At 34.0% G+C, this 19,694-nt stretch overlaps 1 protein-coding gene across 8 annotated transcripts in view; it reads left to right on the top strand.

Annotated features, from left to right (window-relative positions):
• LOC110467159 (eyes absent homolog 1-like) overlaps positions 1 to 19,694 on the top strand; it is a 156,617-nt gene that overhangs the window by 72,739 nt on the left and 64,184 nt on the right. For 2 of the 8 annotated variants that reach the window (XM_021524118.1, XM_021524111.1), the window contains exon 1: positions 18,648 to 19,131. The exons of 3 other annotated variants lie outside the window; for them this stretch is intronic. In XM_021524118.1, coding sequence (XP_021379793.1) covers positions 19,057 to 19,131 — 75 coding nt within the window. In that variant the 5' untranslated portion in view covers positions 18,648 to 19,056. Of the gene's footprint in view, positions 1 to 14,356; positions 14,462 to 18,646; positions 19,132 to 19,694 lie in introns of those variants that run through there. 3 more of the 8 variants (XM_021524119.1, XM_021524112.1, XM_021524120.1) reach the window with 3 other exon arrangements.

Raw genomic sequence — 19,694 nt, 5'->3', positions numbered from 1 at the left:
CCATCCCCACCCCCACCCCCACCACCATCTTCATTTCACTTAATTTGCACAGGGATTTGTTACTTTCACCAACCCATTAACCAAAACTGAACTTATTAATTCCTTAATATGCCCGTGTTTGTCTAAGGGATGATCTCTGATTCAGAGGCCACCGTAGAACAAACACAAACAAAACAAATAATGGATGACAAAAAGAACACCTCTTCAACCAAACTAAACAGAAAGTAACATGTGACATTCACACAAGGTGTAATACTTGTCATGAACTGATCTGTCCAGTGTCACACAGTGTGTCCAGTCAGCAATGTAGCTGGTTCTGTGTCCCTGTGGTCAAACTGGCCAGAAACTGTCCACCGAGTACACACTAGCTGCCCTGTCCCAGTGTCAACGTTCAGTCCCTTCATGTAATACTTGATTAAAGCCAACAGGCAAATATAGACAGGAAATCTTAATGGAATACACTGTACCCCTACCGTTACATACCTATAAAAATTACAGGTAATTATCCTGGCTTATCATGGGTTGCATCTAAATTCAGAATAAACTTTAAAGATATAACGAAGATCTCGAAAAGCTCGTAAAATTCCAGCTTTAGTTATCGGTGAAATTAATTTACAGAGATTATCATCAGAGTTATTTTCTTTTTTCGGCTGTTACCGATAAAGATCTGGACATTTTCAAGTGATAAATGAATTTTAGAAAAACTCAGTATTGTGGGTGTTTGAATGAAGACCTATTAATATAAGCCAATTACTGGATAACATTTCACATATCAAAATGAGAGATACGTTGCTCGCGACTACAGTAAGGGTTGGAGGGTATCGGAGCATCCTCTTGTATGGACTGACAATGGACGAGCCTCATGATCACAACTACTCATAGAGCTCACCTTTAACCCACAAAAATAAACTACAAATGAATCTCCGTCTTTGTACGATAATAACCAATTATATTTAATAGGTTTTTCAACTGTATAATGCTTTTGCAATATGTCTTGCAATATCGGCAAACCATTGGGAAAAATGTGTTTGCAGTAATTAAGAGTTATGAATTATGACTCGGGACGTAAGAGGGGTATTTATGTTAATTATGTCGGATGTAACGGGGTGATTGGTGGTTTTTAATTCACCACTATGACTCCTCCTCCTTGTAAGGTCACTAGGCGGTCAAACTCAGGTGGATCTTACATTTTACCTTTGTGTTAAATGGTTAAATCGTGATGGGAAATGTCTTAAAATAACTTCTGTAAAACTATAAAATTTGTAATTTTTTAAAAAGACATTTTTTTAAATGTAATGACCATGGTTTATATACCTATATACCCCCTACTAGTAAATTGTCACCAATATTACCTAACAAGGTAGTTTGTAGGCCAATTCTCCCATGGTAATTATTTCCACAGATTCTCTAGCTCTTTATTACAGTAAAGACATTCACATTGATCTAATGTGTTCGTACAGATCCCAATTTACCTGTTTACCTGTTCGGACTAAGTCACCGGGTACCCATTTCACCTGTAGGAATCACCATAGGATTTCTACTAAGAGCTGGACATTTCAAGTGAAATCTTTTATTCAGAATTGAGAATTTTTAGAATAAAAAGCAGAGGTTCATTTTCTATAGAAATTTCAACAGTTATATCAAGATTAAGATATAAATGACCATTAATTACTTGATTTTCACAGGTACTTATTTTTTGGCAATTTTTTGAAATTATGAAAGGACCACTTTAATGTCCCTTGTTTAGGTACGTCTGAATAAATTTTAGCAAGATATTTAGATTTGGGATCCTCACGTCATGTATTAATACAATTTTTATAAAACCGACATTCGTGTACAGGCTTTATGTTTTGTCCAGATTGGGCAGGTTTGTTCGTTCACACTGGTTCTGTCTAATTTATACAGGTTTCCATCTTATTCTTGTTTCTTTTTATACAGGTTTTTTTTACTGTGGTTACAAAAAATTATGTAGTCCTCACAAAAACCTAAAAGTTGTATTATTATATTTTTTTATGTGTAAATTATTATCAGAAAAAAAATAAAATAATTGTTTGTATACATTGGGTTAACTTTATCTGCATGTAATTCTAGGCTTGTTTGAAAGTTCAAATGATTCTGAAATGATAAGAGAAATTAGAAACAGAATAGAAACTTACACACTGTATATAATACCCCAGCGATGAGCATTTATATATGTGAAAGGAAAGTTATACAGATATATAATTAGTTAATCTCTAATCTTAAATACTCCTCTTTTATTTTCATTTTGCCCCTGAAAGATTAAAAACTAAATACAGCCAAGTGTAATCTGATATGATATCCAAACTTTTTTCACCATTTAAACAAACAATGTATTCTTGTCAGTTCCCTCTACATAAAAAAGACCAGTGTGATCTATTGTACATATCAAGGCTGTATGTACATAGTCTACAGAGAATTTATTTGAATATAAATTATCGTGTAGTTTATAAAATGTGGATCCTGCTGTTTATATATCAAGCATCATTCCAAATAAAATTATTTAAGGTTTTTATTTTTTTTAAATCATATTTCTCCATACAAGTAAATTCGGTCATGTTCTATGGTAGTATTAAAACACACTGGTATAAGTCCCCGGTCAGATTGTAGGATATGTGTAAGGTTATCTAATATTTGTCAGAGACATTTATTATTTTACTAGAGATGAAGGCTTTGGTTTTGATGTCCAGCTGCCCTTTCTAGTCACAAATTATGTTAAACAAAACATTTTTAGTCTAGATGAAGAATCAAATGAGATTTAAATGAAATAATATCATCTATAAATAACTTACTACATCTGCCGAAGACTGGAGGTATATATTACATCACAGGTCTGGTAGGAGAAAGAATAGACATGGAATTATTGTGTTGTTACCGATACCTTTCCAGGACATACGCAAGCATGGCCTATTTTTATAAATGAAGAGAAAATGAAGATGCTGAAATGTTCCTCAAATGATATGGACTCAAACTAAAAAGGTTAAAATGCTGAAATATCAGATATTTGCAAAATGAAACTAAAATATGATTCAGATTTGTGTAATACAACTGAAATATGTGGAGTACAATTCTGGTTTGCAGAACATACCCGGTAACTAAAATATCAGATATTTGTAGAATACTTGTAAAGTGATATACTGATATATTTCTTATGGCATCAGTGACAAGTAACCCATAGTGATAATTGTAGATATTTTTATACAAGCATTTATATATTACAACAAATGTAGATTACTTCAAGTAATACAGATATTTCCTTGTGATAGTCTTACAGATGGTGTCATCAAAATTTCCTGATAATTAAGCAACTTGCTGTCACAGTTAAAAGACAAACATTTTGTCACCATGGTTATAAGGCGAGTGTCTTGTTGTCATGGTTATATAACATGTGTCTTAATTGTCACCATGGTTATAAGGTTAGTGTCTTGTTGTCATGGTTATATAACATGTGTCTTAATTATCACCATGTTTATAAGGCTAGTGTCTTGTTGTCATGGTTATATAACATGTGTCTTAACTATCACCATGGTTATAAGGTGAGTGTTCTGTTGTCATGGTTATATAACATGTGTCTTAATTGTTGACATGGTTATAAGGCGAGTTTCTTGTTGTCATGGTTATAATAACATGTGTCTTAAATGCTGATAAGATAGGTGTCTTGTTGTGAGGATTATAAAACATGATGTATAATGGAGATATATTCACACTAACATTGAACAAGTGTTGTTTTTTCCCCTGACCCCCAAGTATTGATGATACATCCTATTTTGAGTGAGTTTCCATATGACAGTTGTCTGATGGGGCAGTAATAACTGACGGTTATAGACTATCTGCACACAGATAAATATGATCACATGTGTTTTATATTATGATACATGAAATTCCTAATAGGAACTAATACTTTGAAACATAAACTTGGTGTAGGAAAGGAAATGTATTGGGAGAAATTGACCATTGTATGAGGTACGCCAGAACTGTGAGAATTTGATGCTGATACCAGTGCTGTCAATAGTGGCAGTATCAGTTAGACCTAAGCTCTGTATAGATACTGTAGGATGCTCTGATAGCTCTCTCTCACTGCTGAACTGGTTATTGTGTCTGTCACATTGTAGCCAGTGTACCCAGACTTCATTGGTCGACATAGCCCCGCCTTCCTTCCACAGACATGCCTGACTGACTGCCAGAAGTGCCCAGCATGAACTGGTCAGGGGTGTGGCCCTGACAGCTGTCAATCTCTGCAGCCCCGCCTCTAGTTGACTAGCCAGTTTTACTGGCCTCCATACAAAAGACTGCCTGCTGTGTGTTGGTGAAGGGGCGTGGCAGTGTGACTGAGAGTGGGCGGGGCAGATGGCTGGTACTGTAGGCCATGAGGAAGTAACTGAATGTGTCACCATGAATAAACATGGCAGAACAGTGGGTAGGCCCTCACCTGTTTGTTGATACAGACTGATGGTGTCACCGAGGAAAAGTGGGCTGGTTTGGAAGAATTTGTGACTACCTCACCCCTCATACAAGTAAGAACCTAGCCCCCTCCCCTCCAAACCTACAACTATGTCTCTGAAAACCTGATCGCTTGTTGGGCTATCTATTCAGTTGTTGAGGCAGATAGAATTCCAGCAAAAAGTAGCGAGTTGTGATTGGTGTTAGCAAGGTGTAGACTTACAATAAGCAGATCTAATCCTGTGTGCATGTATCCTCAGCACTCAAGTTTCCTGTGTAGGTCTACCCTACCTGTACTAGTGAACACCTATTTTTATGATTCCAAGATTCTGTATTGAATTGCCTAGCCAAAGTTTGGCTTTCTATGATGCCTTGGGCTTGGTGTGTTTGAGAGGGCACATCTTGCTCTGTACCCGAGGTGTTGGATTATTGGTGTGACATTCTAAGAGCAGGATTTCCCTGATCTCCATCCTCTGCCTCTGGACATTGTACCTGATTATGTACCTGTAGGGATATGGACCTGTTATAACACCTGTAGACCAGTTCCAGGTAAGTGTCATATGTACATCAGCCTCCGACACAGTCTCTTTACACCACAGCCTGCAGTACACCCAGCATACACTCCATAAAGATCCTATCGGAACGGCCAATTTTGAAATTAATTTTATTTGATAAAATCTTTATCATTGGACGCCCAGTTAACTTCTATTATCAAATTATAAACCCTATTTTGCGGGTGTTCATACACTCTGTTACGATTCTCAGTTTAATACATAGAAAACATTTCTGATTTTGTAAATAAATGTTTTCTATATATATCAGCTATTCTAGAAGTCACACTGGTTAAGTACTATATACGATCCCACTTGTATCTCGGCCTTTTATCAATACCCCAACTGGTATTTTGATTCAAGGAAATCTATCATCATGTGCCTTGTATATATAGTAACGGAACAGGAAAAATTTTATGTTATGTTTTCGAAAGGATTGAATTATTCTATTTATCAATTTTATGTCATTTTCTTCAAAATCAAAACTTTTTTAGTATTAAAACTGATCCTATCTGAAATAATACATCCTGGTGTATTATTTTGTCCTTTCCTTTTATCTGATATTTTTCGCGAGATACAGAAAATTAATTTCAATTGTTGTTCCTTATTTCTGTTTATTTATGAAAGATTAATTCCCTTTTTCTACATAAAATGCCAAAATATATTTATATCAATGCGGTAATAACTGTTTATCTTTTAAAGGAATGTTAATGAAATGTCTTCTTTTTCATTTTGATGGTACAGTACTATATATAAACAGAATTAACATTTGAACAATACTAAATGATACAATGTGTATAAATTTATATAAATAATCACTCTAAACTACAACCTAAAAGCACTTTGTAATTCATTTAAGTATACAATTAGGGCAAACAATCTCCTGTTAATTGAAATAGAGGTAGTTATTTATGTATTGTTATAATATATACATACATTTTATATTAGAATAATTTAGGTCATCAGAATTATCAGATTTTTGTAGAAACAATATTTACAAAAATACAAAAATTATAAAACAAACTTCTATTGACTTGAGAATATATTTTTATTTTAAGAAATCAATTGTTCACACTTATATATTTCCTTTTGTTGAAAGGATAGAAAATAGGAATTTTTTTTTGCCATTCTTTCTTTGGAATATCACTGACTAATATTACTCAAAGAGCTTGTGTACACAGCCATGCTGTGCGGCACACAAAGGGGCGTAGGGGACCATATTTAAACACACTTTATAAATAGTCTACAAAAGACATCTTGACATATGCGTAGACATAACACAAGCAGTTCCACCAAAAAAAAATTACGACAGTTCACTTAATTTTGTGGTGAATTCCTAATAATGATAATTAAATGGGACGGGTGTGATAAGGGTTGTGATGTAAATACAAGTACATTGTACATATGTTACCAGTTAATCCGAGGTATGCACGCCACTCCGCTCAATGACTGGTCCCTGTGCCATACCTGGGACATGACAGTCACGCAAGCTCCGCCACCTGTCTGGGACAGTCCCAGGACCAGACAGTCCCATTTCCTGAAAAAGACCCTTTCCCCCCAGCACCAATACAATTTGTCTTATATATATGTATTGTCTTAATACAGAGGATAGTCTGATATGTTAAGTCATTTGTCACAGGTACCTTAAGTAATTGTGAGGAAGGCCAGGTGTTGTGATAAGAAAACCCACTCATGCCTCATTTACCGGAATACTGCCCTAAGTCGTTTATGTCATTCCTAATGGCCTGTAAGCTATCTGGGGGAATTGTGGGCCACTTGTCCACCCAGTAGGGGAGGGGGTCACCAAAACCTTGGCAATATACTACACACAGGTTACATAGTCATCAGATAATACAACAAAATTAACGAGCTCTTTCATTTTCTGGTGTATGTTCATCTTCTGTTTACCTTTAAATTAAAAAAATTGCAAGAGTATTTGTAAGAAATATTTGTACTTCATGCTTTGTTGAAAATATGTTGTGAAGATTTTTTATTAAAATAAAAGAAACTCCAGAAGTTGTATAATTGTTAAAAAAGTGAAAGCATAAAAATGCAAATTGAATTCCTTTTTGTTACAGATTTATTTTAAGTCCATATGCAATGCATTATCCATTTGTATGTTTCTGTATATCGGTGTTTCCTGGGTATAGTATATCATAACATGTACTGGGTAGTTCTCATTAGGTCCATATTATCAACCTCCCAATACAAGTTTGTTTAGTTCCGTAAAATAATTAAGGCCATGTCAATTTCTCACCTGTCTATACTTACCTGACATTTCTCCATTCAATTCTGTCAAAAAAAGGCTGAATCCGGTGTTAATTTGTTCATTCAAATATACTTACCGTATTTCGTAAAAGTAAATGATGCTAAATCAAGCTTGTCTCTGTATGCCGTCAATAAATCAATGTCAGGATTGCCGTCATTTTGTCAAAACGACCCAATTCTTTTTTTTTTAAATCAATGAAGATCTTTAAAAACATCAACGTCTTATCCTGTTTTTATACCCCATCAGAATACTTAAACTGCTAAACTGAAAGTGCATTTAAATCAGTCTAAGACTTCTAATAAGAAATAGTCTGTTCCATTACAGTAACACGGAACAACAATGTCAAATTCTGTCGGAATACATCATATACCTGGCTAATGTCTCCAGCCTTTAAAAGTACAAAATCAACCTCTTTTTTTCAAATTGTCAAAGTGTCAGTCTGTTTCGTATCGTTCAATAAATCACTGCCTTTCTGAGATCGGTGAATTTAGGAAGTTCATTATTCTAATGAAGATTCTAGGTTCATTTCTCTGCCATTTTATTCACAAATATGCGTTGACTATGGCTATAGACTGAAGCTATTGACGAAGACTAGCAGAGATGTGTTTGGTTAGGCCCTCTGCTATTGACATATACACAGGCCTTCACAGAATTCTCTCGCCACTTATAAATATTTATTTTGTGGGGTGAGCGTTTTCTATATTGTCCCCTTTTCTATACCTTTTATAACAAAGCTGTATGGGTGGAGAATTTAGCAAAGGAATCGGAAATGTAGCCGGTACTCGGATATAATGGCCCATGTTAAGAAGTCTGTGATATAAACAAATGATGATGGTTTACGTTGTAAATTTAATTTTCCTACTCAAGTGTATGTCCGATTTTAGTAAAAGTAAAATTGTATGTTGTTTTGATGACAAAGATATTACAGTAGTATATGCCTTTCTCACAATACAGAACTGTACTGCAGATACACTCCTGGAAGTGTTTTTGATATTTTGACAGAAACCAAAACTTGTTAAATTCTACACATTGATATAAATTTAGAATTGTTTTCTATATTAATTATTAATTGGTGAAAGTAAAAGATAGAGCAGTACTAAATGGTATTGCAACATAAACTGGAATATTTAGGGGATGGGAAGTCAGCTCAACTAAAAGTATGATCCAAACAGAACAAATTTGTTTTAATATTGCTGCCCATTTCATATAAAAAATATATATATTTATGATTGATGTTTCCTTTTACTAGTTTCAGTTATGAATCATAATTCATTGAGATGAAACTAATAAATATATTTATAATTGATGTTTCCTTTTACTAATTTCATTAAGATGAAATTAATTTTGAATGATATTTCATCCTAGAATTGACAAATAACAATTACTCACATTAAATGTTATTCTCGACTGTTCGTCAACATTTGACTTTGATACTCGACGACTGACGGACATCACAGACATTATTCCCCGTAGATTATGTCATTACACCTTGTAAGCTCCGACTTTCTCTTTCTTTATGATGACATTACCTTACATTGTTGTATATCCTTTACGTCTATAACTGCATTATAATTCATCCTTTATTGATATTTGTCAATTATGTTTCTTGAATCCAGTCTGTACCCAGTTAATGTTTATATTAGGAACCATTGCACTGGATCATGTTTTGAGTATACATGTTCCTGTTATGATTATATACTACAGTTGGAGTAGCACACTCTCTCTCCATACTCTATGTGATGGACCTGAGAAGTATTTACCTTGTTTTCACCTCTCTGTATCCCATAATTTAGTGTATTTGGAATACCTACGCACATTTAAAAACCATACTGTATTATATAATACAATATATGGAAAACCATACTTTATTGTACTACAATATATGGAAAACCATACTTTATTGTACTACAAAATATGGAAAACCATACTTTATATCTATAGTATGGTTAAGATGCTGTACAGTACTTATAGTGTTTACTAGTTACACCTCAGTCCCACACCCTTCCGTCCTTTTATTTAAAAAAATTGGTAGACCTTTTTTACGTGCCGTCGCACAGCAAATTACTTGCCTAATGTAGGTTATTCACGGTTTTCCGTGAACTTTTCAGTTCTATTGAACAGTCTTTGAACTTAAAATTTTCCACATTATTAAATTGATAATGATTAGGGTTTGTCAAATCGAATGTGAAGGGTTAACGACAGAATCCCGTGGTCTACTTCAAAATCTCTCTACCCCAATTATTATTAGTTAAGAGCTAAACCTCAATGGTAAGTAGAAGAGAGTACCGCTATTTGCTAGAATTAGTTATTATGTCAAATTGAAATAATTAGGACTAGCTACTATGTCTACATCGCATGTGTATATGTCCTGAATTGATCCGTGCTCGTAAACACCAGTCACGAAAACATCTTTACGGGCTGTGATAGGTGATAGCTAAATCACCCATATAAGGCAACTGTTTTAATTGGTGAAATCCTTTCCTTGTTTTATTCCTAAGTTGTCAAATTTACGATTCAAAACAAATTTTAGAAATTTAAAAAAGAAAGTCATAAAAGGTCTTTCATGTATGTCAATAAAAGTGATTGGAATTTATTGTTCTGTTGTGTCAATTACATATTTATAATTAAAAACAAATCAAGAACTTCAGTAACTTTCTTTAGAAAAACAACAATGATTAATCCAGGATAAAGGATGTTATGTGGCTAAATATTTGTTGCAGTGTTTGTGACACACATGATACTCAGGATGTTAAAGCTTATTAGAACAGGAAGATATTTTATTTCAGTTGCTTATTTCAAACTGAGTGTGCTTTTTAATGGGAGTATGAGACTTTAAAGATAGATAAACCACTTTCTAAACATTACATATTTTTGTTTTCTTATTAAAAAAGAAAAAACAGTACTATATATATGAATAAATATAACACTTCATGATTTACTTCAAAATCCCACCCAGATCAGTTGTTAGTTAACAGAGGACTTGTGGTGTGTTTGTGTGTTATACTTTCAAATTCAGAGGGCTAAGTATTTACCTTGCCATGATGGTATAATCAGTGTATATAGTAAATTAAATGGCATGGTAAATGATAGTTGTTGCATTTAATGTTTAGCATTAAAACAGCTACTTATCGTGGGCCAAGTGTATGTCTTAATCTTTTATTACCTATCTTTTAAACTTTCTTTACTGGTATGTTAGGGAAAATTTAGAACTCGATGATTGAAAATGACCATAATGCTTTATATCTTTGAAATTATGAAATATTACCATAACATTTGTGAAAATCCATCTTTGAAAGCAGTAAATACCAATTTTTACTTCAAAAAGAAATATTTTAATGATAAAAAAACGTGGAATTCATTGAAAATATTACTAGTGTTTGAGTATTTTCTCTCAACTGGACTGTTGTTTTAACATCATGTTCCTACAATTTCCATTCTTTGGTGCTGTGAAAATTTCTCATTACTATAAAAGCACCTACGCTTTGTCCGATACATTTATTTTTATGTCACAGTGACAAGTAAGGTGAAATGAATATTTATTCAGAAAATTAATTAATGAACAAATGTGTGTTAATATTCCTGTCATAATTTCAAGTCTTCAGGAATATGAGGTCCGAGTACAATCACAAAAATATATATATACATCTGTTGTTGATACTACATTACGTAATTTTTCGAAATCTGCTGCTTCACAACTCAAATTTTCTCAGGTGGACACTGGAAGGGGATTGTTGTTGCTGGAGTATAAATGTCATTGTACCAAAAACAATAGAGCTATACAATTAATTTATTTAATGTAGAAAGTCCTAGTGCTCTTTATAGTATCTCAAATGTAAAAAGAGTTACAGTTTTAATTTACCAGCTTTATTTTCCCCAGACTTTTAGAGGCTTGCCCATTTACAATAGCAATAGTTATATTATGTATATGCAAAAATAAATACTTTCATCATAATTTCCTTTTTTCACAAAAATGTTTGCTACACATGTTTTAACCCCCAGACCTTTTGATTGCAAAGCAGGGAGCTTATCCAATGCACTATCACGCCGTATATTATTTATATTAAAACTTTACAGCAAAATCAATGGAAAAAAATGAGAAAATGTTCTTAACTTACTAAAACAGCTTCAATCTTTATGAAGATAAAGGAACTAACATCAATTTAACAGAAAAATAACTTTACAAGACCTGTAAACAGTACCTTGAAATATTTTTACAAATTGATATTAGCGTCAGATTTAAACTTTAACACCACAGTGACACATGTCTTATCTGACCCCTGAGTATTTTGATATATTTTGGATAATCCAACATAATTTTGTGGTCAGATTTCCTATAAAAAATACCAAGAAAGACCTGTGCATTTTGACTGATACTGTATAATCTGACCAACTATGTTGTGTCCCACAGGCTGTTGGATTAGACAGATTCCACTCTACTTGAAAGAACATCACACCATATATATTTTCATGATAATGCTAGGAATGGGACTGAAACACTAATGTGATTGTAATGGGAAGAATGTTATTTGTTTTTGATGCATGTCCTGGTTGTAATTTAATGAATGTTCCTTAACTTCAGGAAATTCCTTAAAGTTTTCCCATTGGAAAGCACTGTTGGAGTTAAGGATAAACCATGTGGGGGGAAAAAATCTTAACTTAATTCAACAATGTTTTCCGATGGAAAAGTTGAGGGATATTCATGATACAGGAACTTGTTCAATAATAGGTCACAGAGAATATGTCCTTCGAAAGCTCTTCAAAAATTGGAACTTTTAAAGTGATATGTATAATACAAGTTGTCATCTAATTTATTTTCTACTGTATGTCAGCCTGGGAAAGATAATATTGAAAAGTTGGAAAGATTATATTTGTTGAATGGTTAATATTTAAATTAAGTTAATTTCATGAGTCTTTGGTATGTTATGTTAGATGGTCAATTTGTTCATTTAATTATAAGAGTTATTTATCATTTGTATTTTGGATATTTGAGTTAATATCTGGAGTTGTTACCTGTACATTGAATGGTTGAATTAGTTTGAATTACAGTATTTATCCTGCAATAAGCCCAGGGGGACAACTCGTAATATTTAACACAAAATAGTGAGGTTGTTTTATTACATGACTAATGACATAACAATTGCTGACATTTGTTAATGTATTGCAGTAAATATGGGTGGGCTTATTACCAGGCATGGGGCTTATTACCAGGCATGGGCTTATTACCAGGCATGGGCTTATTACCAGGCATGGGCTTAGTGTCAGATAAATAGGGTACCAAATTATGTAAACTGTACAGAAAGGTCAACAACTGTGTGTTGAATGTTGAATTACTGAATTCTGTCTGTAGATTTGTGAATTTATTGTATGTTGATTGTTGAATGAACTTATATACATAGTTACCAAATGTATGGTGAATGGTGGTTGAATTCTGTGAATAATGGATTTTTGTCTGTAGATTTGTGACTTTGTTGAATGTGAGTTACAACTGTATGGTAAATGGTGGTTGAATTCTGTGGATTACGGAATTCTGTCTGTAGATTTGTGACTTTGTTGAATGTCGAATAGTCTAATTGTGTAACCTGTACAGAGTTGGCTGTCACTTGTAACTTAGAAGTTATGTGAAGTGTAAAGTTGGATAAGTGTTCATGGTACCATAATTTACATTCCAATTTGAATTCTGTATCCCCTTGATGATCTACATTAATGCCATATAATTTCATCCTCTTTCCAGACCTTCTGAAAGTTGAAGGGTAGAGAGGGCGGCCATTAAGTTGCCATGAAAATAACAAGCAACTTTATACTTTCCAAAATAACTTGATTACCTTTACATGAAGTGTAGATAATTAATTCAAAGTCAAGTTGCTCAATATATATAAAGTCTATCACTGTAGTGTGATGGAGACCCAGATATCACCAACAGATTGGTGTGATATTTTGAAATAACTAGATTTAGGCTTAGCACATTTATAGACATTAAATGTCTTCCCTACAACTTAACACTTCACCATCATCCCAGGTAATCAATTATTTTTCAATTCTACTTTTTAAAAGTAATCTTCAGAAGTTCAGTTGTCCAGCAAATTATTGACAATAAACAATAAAACAGAGTATGGACAGAACAGGTATTTTTTGCCAGTTTCTTGGGGGGGGGGGGGGGGGGAAATGAGATCAATCTGTTGAATGTTGTGTATAAACATTAAGAGACTCGTGTTTTTGGTCGATAATAACTCATAAACGTCTTAAATGATGTCTCCTAAAGGTTCAGATGAATATATAGTGATGTCACTATTGTACCCATCTGTTACAAGACTTTCAAAGACCTTGCAAATCATCAATCATTTTCAATCCGACCTTTGACCAGAACACATTGATTATGCATGTTTCCTTATTAGTTTATGTATATAAATAAATATTACTTCAAAGTGCTTGGGTTATAACTTAGTGGTAAGTTGACTATTATTCAAACTGAAATGTGACTTGTTTCACCATTTTCTGAACAGTCTATCATACAACTTACCATTTTCATTGAATGCTGAAGTCCTCATTCCTCTTCCCAAAGTACTGAATGATAAGGTCCAGACCCAGACAGTAAACCTTGATCAGCATTTTAGATTGTCTTTGATCAGTTAAAAAAACTTTTGATTGTAATATTAAAATATTTGTCAGAAAAGGTTAGTTTACATGTTGACCTAAAATAGTTTAGAGAGTTTTTCAAACATGAATATGAAACTCCTTGTTTTGTAAAAATATTAATGAATATATGTTAATATAGTTATATAGTAATATGTTATTGTTCAAGAAATGAAATATACTAATTCAATGATTTTATTTGTGTTCCTGATATCTCTGAAGCAACATAATTGTTTTAGAAAAATTATCAAGAGGTTTTAGGCGTGTATTGTTTCTAAGTTGGTGGATTTGTCAAGTGGAAAAAATTGAGTTTGATGAGGCTAGAAGGAAGTTAATGTTAGGAACTTTCCTCCTCCTTCTCTGTCAATGAAGGTTGTCAGGAAGTACTCAGGCCTGACCTATCACTACAATGCTGGGCTATCCTACACACACATAGAACATGTTCAGTGTTGTTTAGGTTATCGGGGCTGGACAGCGGATAATTAGTCTACTCATTATCACATCACTAGGCGTAAGACGGTCCGTGTTGATGAGCTGTCCATGCATTAGTTGGGTAAGTGTCTGTTACTGCCATCTATGTAAACAAACAAGTGGAAAACTTCATAGTAGTTTGTATAAAAATGTTGATAACGTAACCTAATGTTTTGTTTCAATGGATTATAAAGTAAGACATTTATAAGCACTCTTCTTAGATTAGGTGTTAAAATTTAATCGACTGAACTGTTGAATTCTATCTAATGGAGTAAATAACTTAATCCACCTTTCTTTTGCTCAATAGATCTCTTTCTTTCTGTCTAATGAGATTTCAAATACCTATACAAAGTCTGTCTTTATTTTAATTCCTATCGGAGTTAAATAACTATAACAAATAGTCTTATTTCTTGATTCCAATCAAGTGAAGTTTCAAATGTCAATACAAAACTTAATCTCTATTCTTGTCTAATGCAGTTTAAAAATTACGGTTTCCTCTAGTTCCCCCTCCCTATCACTTTGTTTCTTGTGATTTAATCAATAATACAGGTGATACCTATATATATCTCTCACATTGATGTGTTACACCATCAATTAAAAATAAGCTGATTTTGATGGAGAACGTGTTATTAACATCAAATTATTGATATGTTTATATCTTGTGAAAAGTCAGCTTTTGTGGGACTTACCTTAATGTTAAATGCCAGAACTGTAAATTTAAGTTTTCACATCAAAATTATTTCAAGGAGAAAATCAAATCATTCCCATCAGATACGAGTCAGTTTGTTAAGTGGCATTGATAAATCTCAGGAATAGACGGCTAACTTGTTTACATTGCAATGCAGAATAGGGATTCAGTAAAATGTTCATATGCATAATATGCAATAATCCACGGTTATTAACCAATGACAAGTGTCATACCATGGTCTAAAAGTGATAATTTTTAATGCAAGAACATGTATATTTTGTTTTTGAGTTTAAAAAATGAAGAAAATATCAGTGATTTAAAATTTATTTTAACAAGTCATGAAACTAATTGATTAAAAAGTTTTCTGGAAACTTTTTCAAGTAATTTTTATTGATTTTTCGTTTGTTGTTTCATCTATATGTTTCTGTGTTGCATTCTCCTAACATGTCGCTGAACAATTAACCAGACGGGACATGTATTGTAACCGTTGCCATTTAAAACAACATTTGTCGGCCATTGTTTAACTCTTCTATCAAAAAGTTTTCTAATCTCATCCATCTGTCTTTGTGAAAAGACTCTAAAAAAAAAGTTGATAATGGCTTTCAATTTTAATTGAATAATCTAATGGAATACTGAAAGTTTACTCAATAATTAGATGTTTGTTATAATATTTAATTTTTCATTAACGTTATCTTGTGTATTAAGGTTGTAGATTACATCTTAAAGAGCACAACTTTTATTCATCCAGATTAAAATTCATAGTTTCTTGTAAAAATGTTTAAATGATGTAAAATGGTCATGCATTATGTATTTTTAAATTTGAATATTTTATTAAAGTTTAAAAGTGAACAAAGTTTTTGCTGAAGTCCCAATGCAAAAAAGTCATTTTGGTAATTTGGTTAATATATTTCTTCAAAATAAAAATACATATTGATGAAGAAAGAATATAGAAATGATATTTTAGAATATATAAACATTAACAAAAATTGTACAAAATGCATTAAGGACGAGTTTTAAAAAGCGTGTTTGTTAAAAAAATAATTATTTGAATTGTCTAATGAATATAAAACAATAGACCAGTTTTAGTCAGGCCACATATTGGTTGTCTTAGGATTCAGTGGGGTGTATTATAATGTATGCATATTCCTGGCATTAGAGGTCAAGGTCATCCATGTAGTCCAAAACCTCAGCCAAAATTTGCCTAATTTCCTTTGAGTGTGGACATGAGTGGGCCTTGCTCACACTAGAGAAACACCATGTTATCACCATAGAGCCTTGTGTCCCCCTCCCCCACCACCACCAGAACAGCTCCATCTTGTGGCTAATTAATTCCCTGTAAAACTGGAGATAACCTCCAGCTAAGATTGATTTAATTTATCAATGGGTGTTGATCAGGGCTCTACAAAGGGGCTAGATTAATAGGAAATGGTGTAGGGGAGAGATGATATAATTGGTGAATGGGGAGGGGGGGGGAGGGGTTATTATAAATATTTTCTCTGGTCACTTCCAAAAAGACCCATTCCTCTTCACATTTAAATACTACTTTACCAAGGAATCTCATTCTTCCTGATCTCATCATACCATTATAGATGTAGAGATAAATTTAGTGAATTAAGTGGATCATTTTATTTCATTAATCTACGGAATTTTGTCAGNGGGGGGGGGGGGGGGGGGGGGGGGGGGGGATTTCTTTATTTTTACTTCAAATTAAACAAGAACAAGGTATTGAAATTAACTTTGATTGACACAATTTACAGTTATTCATTATGACTGAAACAGCTATTTTTATGAAAGAATTGAAATTAAATTAGCTATATTCTATCAAAGGAAAGAGCAATCTGCCTTATGGAACATATTACCTACTTGTTCCTGTCAAGCTGACCTTCCACATGTTGTATGTACATGTCCATGATAGGAAATTACCAGTACATAGACAGTATATAGCCCAGTATCAGCTCCACAGCTTTGTCCTTGTATAATTACAGATAATACATGATGAATCGGAAACTTTTTCATATATTTTACGATTTCCTGTGGTAAATAAAAACGATTGAAGTGAAATATCACTTGGACAGTTTTTTTGAATTTAAGGATTTTTGTTTTGCTGAATATGCATATGAAGATGAATATATAACAATGCTTTAGAAGAGATTGCCTTCAAATTCAAGGTACATCAGCAGAACCTAAAACAAGGTTTATGTTTTTCCTTGTATTTGATGTTTAGTTTTATGGGAGACCGACTACAGATTACTTATTTTTATGGGATTTGTTTATATATGTATAACAACAGCACCACTCAATGGGTGAGATTACAACATTAACTTCTCCAAACTTGAGAAACACGAAACATTGTTTCTTTAAACTTAAAATAAAAAAAATAAAAAAATTGGCTTAAATGAATTTGCCTTCAGAATAAGAATGTTCAAAGTTTGGTATCTTTGTTTATTACAGAGAGGAAGGCAAATGCAAATAAACTGTCAAGGTCAAGTTATTAAGAAGGTCCATTTAGAAAGTATTGGTCTTGGATCCTGGGATATTGACACTCAAAACAGACTGTAGCCCAGGACTGGTGGCCATGCCATCTCCTTAGAGATTGTTACTGGCTGCCACTTGGCAACAGAGGTGGGAAATCCCACTCAGGGTGGGGCCCTGGTCCCTGGGGGCTTTAGCTAGGCCCCTGGAGTGACACCTACTTCCCACCAAATCATTTCCTCTCAGAGTGAAGGGGACAGCAAGAGGCCTATTAAGCAGGATATCTCTCTCCTCCAGTGGGCACCCCAAAGGAGGCTCCGAAGGGGAAATGAATTGTTGAAATTAAAACATTTTTCTCCATATTTTGTAATAACCATAAATATAAAGGTTTAGAAAATATTTGTTATAGAAATGGTACTTGTTTGTAAGATTGAAATATTTGGAGTTTAGTTGTTTTTTTCTTCACTTTTTATCAAATCTTTATACTTTTTATTATTGCAATATTCCTGATATTTAATCACAATCTAATTCATGTGTAACTTATGAACGGTTGATTTTATTTTCACTTCTACTAAAAAATATTGTTGCTGGATTTGTGCATGAGAAAGTTGATGTCGGGCATTGTGGCTCAGTAGACACAAAGCTTTTACAAAGATTACCATGGTTACCAACACAGAGTAAAAATGTACCATGTTAACATATGTATATATAGTAGTCTGCCCCACCCCTTGGGAGTCTAGAACCTCACCCCTATTCTCCTACTGAACATATTTCCCCTAAGGGGATATACATCATAGTTGAATGCAATTTTATAGTTGAAAGCTTAACCATATGTGTGTATATATATAGATTAGAGGAATTCTTGTCCCCATCCTATGATCAATGAATTGACCAATGGTCCTAGAGACTGACCACCCCCTACATGGGATCCCCTGTAGTTCCCCCAAGGAGGTGAATTATCTGGAGCCCCACAGGAGATAGGAGTGACACTCCCCCATCATCTATAGCAGCCCCTGTGATTGTACATACAGGCATACACACATTCTCAAGTCAGGCTGGGAGCTGCCACACGTGTGTGACCCAGAAACTTTGGTGTTTTGAGTCATGAGGGTGTAGATGTGTAAACTAGTTCAGAGAGAGGCCATGTTTGCTGGGATGTTTCTTCCTCAGTTCTGTGGCTTATAGGGGTCCCATGTGTTACCCTGTTGACCAACAAACATGCTGTGGATTTACGGCCAGGAATCTCGGAGTTTGTGAGAGTTGGACTTTGCGTCTTATATACCCCAGATTTGAGCATAAGTACTCTCTTCAGCTGTCTTACAAGTCAGCGTTTTGGCATCTGGAGGCTGGTATTGTTGATGTGCCTACAAGGACCAGACTGCAGTGAGACTGAATGTTGTGCCTGGTGTCCCCGGGACTTCTACCGCTCTGTACCTGCTCAGGTCGGGTGTGATTTGTGACCCCTCCCAGGGGACTGATCCAGCCCAAACATCACCTCATACAACTCACCTGCAAAAATGATTCTGGGTAGTGAAAATCCTAACTTACACCATGTTTCGCTCATTCAAATTTCACCACCGGGATCCCCATTGGTGAGTTTTTCGATGACCTCACAATATCAAGCGTGATGACCTCACAATGATTGTGACCTCATTACATCTTTGACCTATTTGAGTTTACACTTGCAGAGAGCAGCAGTCTGTAATGTATTGGTATAGGTCACATGCAATAGTGTGAAATGTCATATGTTTTACTTGTTTTTGGGTGACACAAGTAAAATTGACTTCAGATATTTAACGTGGTGAAATCTCAAACTGTTGGTAGGGTCAACTGTGATCCTGCTGTGTCAGTGACATTTATATCCACAAGTTCTTCAATGTCAGCAGTATTTTCTGTGACATCGTAACTTCAGTGACATCTTCTTAGTTCTTTCTATAGCTATGTCATTGACATCATCCACAATCTCATCTGTGTTGATGACATTGTCCGAGTTCTCGCTGTGTCCATTAAGTCCACTGAGCTCGCATTTCGTAAATAAGGTTGTTGGAGATTATCATTTGCTATTTTTTTCCTCGATCGAGTGTCAATCCTTCAAATTTTCTATACATTCAATTAAATACAATTGTAATAAGCGGTTCGTGTATCTTCATGTGAT

This window comes from Mizuhopecten yessoensis, unplaced genomic scaffold (genome assembly GCF_002113885.1).
Source record: "Mizuhopecten yessoensis strain PY_sf001 unplaced genomic scaffold, ASM211388v2 scaffold11163, whole genome shotgun sequence".
NCBI lineage: Eukaryota > Metazoa > Mollusca > Bivalvia > Pectinida > Pectinidae > Mizuhopecten > Mizuhopecten yessoensis.
This window is presented reverse-complemented; position numbering and strand designations above follow the sequence as displayed.